The sequence below is a fragment of the Neopelma chrysocephalum genome, unplaced genomic scaffold (assembly GCF_003984885.1).
Source record: "Neopelma chrysocephalum unplaced genomic scaffold, ASM398488v2 Primary Assembly neopelma1_96181, whole genome shotgun sequence".
Lineage (NCBI taxonomy): Eukaryota > Metazoa > Chordata > Aves > Passeriformes > Pipridae > Neopelma > Neopelma chrysocephalum.
Window position 1 is genome coordinate 1,910 of NW_020924830.1, and position 1,478 is coordinate 3,387.

General features: G+C 60.9%; 1 protein-coding gene across 1 annotated transcript; it reads right to left on the minus strand.

Moving 5' to 3' along the window:
• Nucleotides 1–743: 743 nt before the first annotated feature.
• Nucleotides 744–1,472, minus strand: LOC113981151 (feather beta keratin-like). Its single transcript, XM_027708381.1, has 2 exons — nucleotides 1,436–1,472; nucleotides 744–1,196 (listed from the first exon to the last, which is right to left on the minus strand). Exon 2 carries the CDS (start codon nucleotides 1,174–1,176, stop codon nucleotides 841–843), a length of 336 nt encoding a protein of 111 aa, XP_027564182.1. The 5' UTR covers nucleotides 1,177–1,196; nucleotides 1,436–1,472; the 3' UTR covers nucleotides 744–840.
• Between the last annotated feature and the right edge of the window lie 6 nt (nucleotides 1,473–1,478).

The following is a 1,478-nucleotide window of genomic DNA, read 5'->3' on the forward strand; positions in this document are numbered from 1 at the left end:
CGAGAGGGAAGGGATGGCAGCCAGAGGGGCCTGGTCAGGCTGGGGAGGAGGATCTGTGTGATCCTCATGGAATTCAACAGGGCCAAGAGGTCGTGGGTTGTGTCAGTCCCTAACAGGGCTCCAGGCTGGTGGTGGCTGGTTTGAGAGCAGCCCTGTGGAGAAGGCTTGGAGGGTATTGGTGGGTGAGGAAGTGACTGGGAGCCAGGAATGTGCTCTGGCAGCCCAGAAAGCCCCCGTGTGCTGGGCTCCTGGCCACAGTGTGGGCAGCAGGGAGAGGGAGGGGATTGTGCCCCTCTGCTCCTTTCTGGTGAGATTGGAGTTGTGTGTTCAACTCTGGGAGCCTGAGGACAAGGAAAGCAGGGACAAGGTTTCTGGGATGCAGTGTAGAGCCTTGGGGATGATGAAGGAGCCCCCGGTGTCCCTGGAGACTGAAGCCAGCCCACACTGGGAGATTGTGTGCGAGGTGTGGGTGGTGTGTCCAAGGCTGTGTTTGGGCAAGGGAAGAGTTTGTGTCCTATTGTGGAAGGCCCTTCTGTACCAGTCTCTGTTGATCCCTGTGAAATATTTCCTAGGAGAGAGCTGGTCCCTTTTCCACCTATCCAATGGCATCTATCACCAGAGCTCTGTGGGAAATGAAGTTCTAGGAGACTTGGAAGAAGAAAGTATGAGGAGGCATGTCATGTTTTGCTGCAGGAGAACTTTATTGAGACAAAAGAGTGAAAAGGCAGGAAAACAGTAGAAGGGAGGTGCAGTAGGGCGACCATCAGCTGAGGTACTTTTGTTGTAGCAGATTTTGCTGGAGCTCGAAGCTCCTGGCGTGAGGGGTGCTGTGGGCGGCCCTCAGCAGATGCCAGAGCATCCCAGGCCTCCCAGGCCAGAGCAGCCCAGGCCTCCCAGGCCGTAGCCAAAGCCACGGCCATAGCCGAGGCCGTAGCCAAAGCCGCCGGAGATGGGCTGTCCCTGGACGTTGAGCTCCGTGCCCAGGGCAGCCCCTGCGGTGGATCCAATGAAGGAGCTCTGGGGGAAGGAGGTCATGATGGGCCCTGGGAAGGTGACGCGGACGGGGGAGGGCTGGATGAGGACGGTGGAGTCCTGGCACTGCCTGACACAGGGCTCGTTGCAGCTGTTGGCCAGCGGGGTGGGTCCGCAGGGGCGGCAGAGGTCGTAGCAGGCCATGGGTGTGGTGTGGAGGGGCCCTGGGAGGGCAGGCAAGAGAAGAGAAGAGAATTTGAGAGCAGAGAGGGGTCTGAGGCAGCGCAGGGCGGTGGGGGTGCTCAGGGCGGTGTTGCAGGAGGGCTGGGCAGTGGGGAGGCTGGTGTGGGGCTGTGGGGAGGCGTGAGGGCTGCTGAGGCTGGGGCGGAGCGTGCTGGGAGAGAGGGGCCAGGGGGGCGGTGTGTGAGGAGCAGGAGGGGGTTGTGAGGGGCTGGAGGCTCACCTGGTTGTGGGCAGAGAAGGCAGGAGAAGGCGTCAGGAGAAGC

Excerpts from the sequence above, each read along its gene's own strand:
- LOC113981151 (XM_027708381.1), bottom strand. The coding sequence starts at position 1,176 with ATGGCCTGCTACGACCTCTGCCGCCCCTGCGGACCCACCCCGCTGGCC.